At 41.0% G+C, this 1,425-nt stretch overlaps 1 protein-coding gene across 1 annotated transcript in view; it reads right to left on the reverse strand.

Annotated features, from left to right (window-relative positions):
• The window catches only part of paplna (papilin a, proteoglycan-like sulfated glycoprotein), a gene marked incomplete in the record, with an annotated part of 69,681 nt that overhangs the window by 4,375 nt on the left and 63,881 nt on the right, over positions 1 to 1,425 (reverse strand). Inside the window, 2 exon segments of the mRNA XM_014028705.1 lie at positions 383 to 558; positions 1,256 to 1,361. Coding sequence (XP_013884159.1) covers positions 383 to 558; positions 1,256 to 1,361 — 282 coding nt within the window.

The following is a 1,425-nucleotide window of genomic DNA, read 5'->3' on the forward strand; positions in this document are numbered from 1 at the left end:
GGTAAAAGTAAAGAGCTCTCTCAAGACCTTCACAACCTTATTGTTGCAAAGCATAATGATGGCATTGGTTACAGAAGATTAACCTTCAGGGTGGATATAGCTCGCTAGCAGCCTCGCACCGAGGACCTATCCACGTCATCATTTACCCAGAATGCTTTGTGTGGAAATAAAATGGCCCCATCCGTGTTAAAATATATTATTAAAAATTTTACACAAGTAAACATCCTACAGTATTTTTACAGTCTTTATTTTACAGTTAAAATATGTGTTTATCACATAAAGTTTAATGTTACAACTAATCGTGGATCCCTTTAACAATTCGWCCCAACAGATAAGGTCTACTAAAGCAGCTGTTTGTTTTTGGATGAGTAGTTGTTCTCACCTTGTTGTGTTTCTTTAATAACTCTAACTTCAGCTGTGGCACTGACTGAGTAGATGCCTGTGTAAGCGTTACAAGTATAGCCGCCCTCATCTGAGACCTTCATGTTGTTTAGGATCAGGCTGCCGTCAGAAGACACCAGGATGTTGCGCCCATCTGGACGCACTGGAACACCATTCCTGTCACAAATAGCACAACAGAAATATTAAGACATAGTTGGTATGGTTGTTTGATACAAACGTGTTCTGCAGAACTAAGGCTCATTTTATAAATCATTATCTGAACTCTGTCCATCCATCTACTACTGCTTATTCATGGTCCAGTTTGCTAGGACAACAGGTCTAGAAGAGAAATTAAGACGTACTTCATCCCTGACACTCTCCTGTTGTATGGATAATTCACTAGCARGTTCTGTGTCTGCCCCTGGGTCTCCTCCTGGGTGGATGGGTGGATAGCTAGGTAATGTTCAGGGCCTCTCTTATAGATGTGGCTCTTAGAGGTCGTGGCCTAAAGGTCATTGGTGCCTGTTGCTGTAAAGGACTAGGAGAKGATCTCAAGGCTCAGAGGAGGATGTCTGAGTGGTAGGTTGGAAAAACATTTTTGGTCTGATGGGTCTGGATCCAGTGGACTCCTCCACAGCCACCTAATCTCCACTCAATTGAGCACTTTTAACAGGAAACTCGACTGCAATGTTTTCATTATCATATTAAACTTATGTTGGACCTAATAAAGTGGAAGGTGAGTGTAGCTGAAAGTAGTTCGATGCAGAGGAAACTAAAAACAGGGATGCTGACTCAGCATCCTCACCAAATTTACAGCCAAAATGAGTTCTAGCAAAATAAAAAACTTATCTTTAAAAAGTGATTTTTGTAATACCTGGACCAGCCTATGCTGACATTTTCTCCTGACACCACACAGGGAAGATGAGCCGTGCTGCCTTCAGGCACTCGGATATTAGTAGGAGCTTTGGTGATCCTCAGGTCTGATGAACAAGGAAGACAAGAACTTTCTTTAGTACTGATATATATATACATATATATATATAT

The sequence above is a fragment of the Austrofundulus limnaeus genome, unplaced genomic scaffold, assembly GCF_001266775.1.
Source record: "Austrofundulus limnaeus strain Quisiro unplaced genomic scaffold, Austrofundulus_limnaeus-1.0 Scaffold800, whole genome shotgun sequence".
In the NCBI taxonomy this organism is placed as follows: Eukaryota; Metazoa; Chordata; class Actinopteri; order Cyprinodontiformes; family Rivulidae; genus Austrofundulus; species Austrofundulus limnaeus.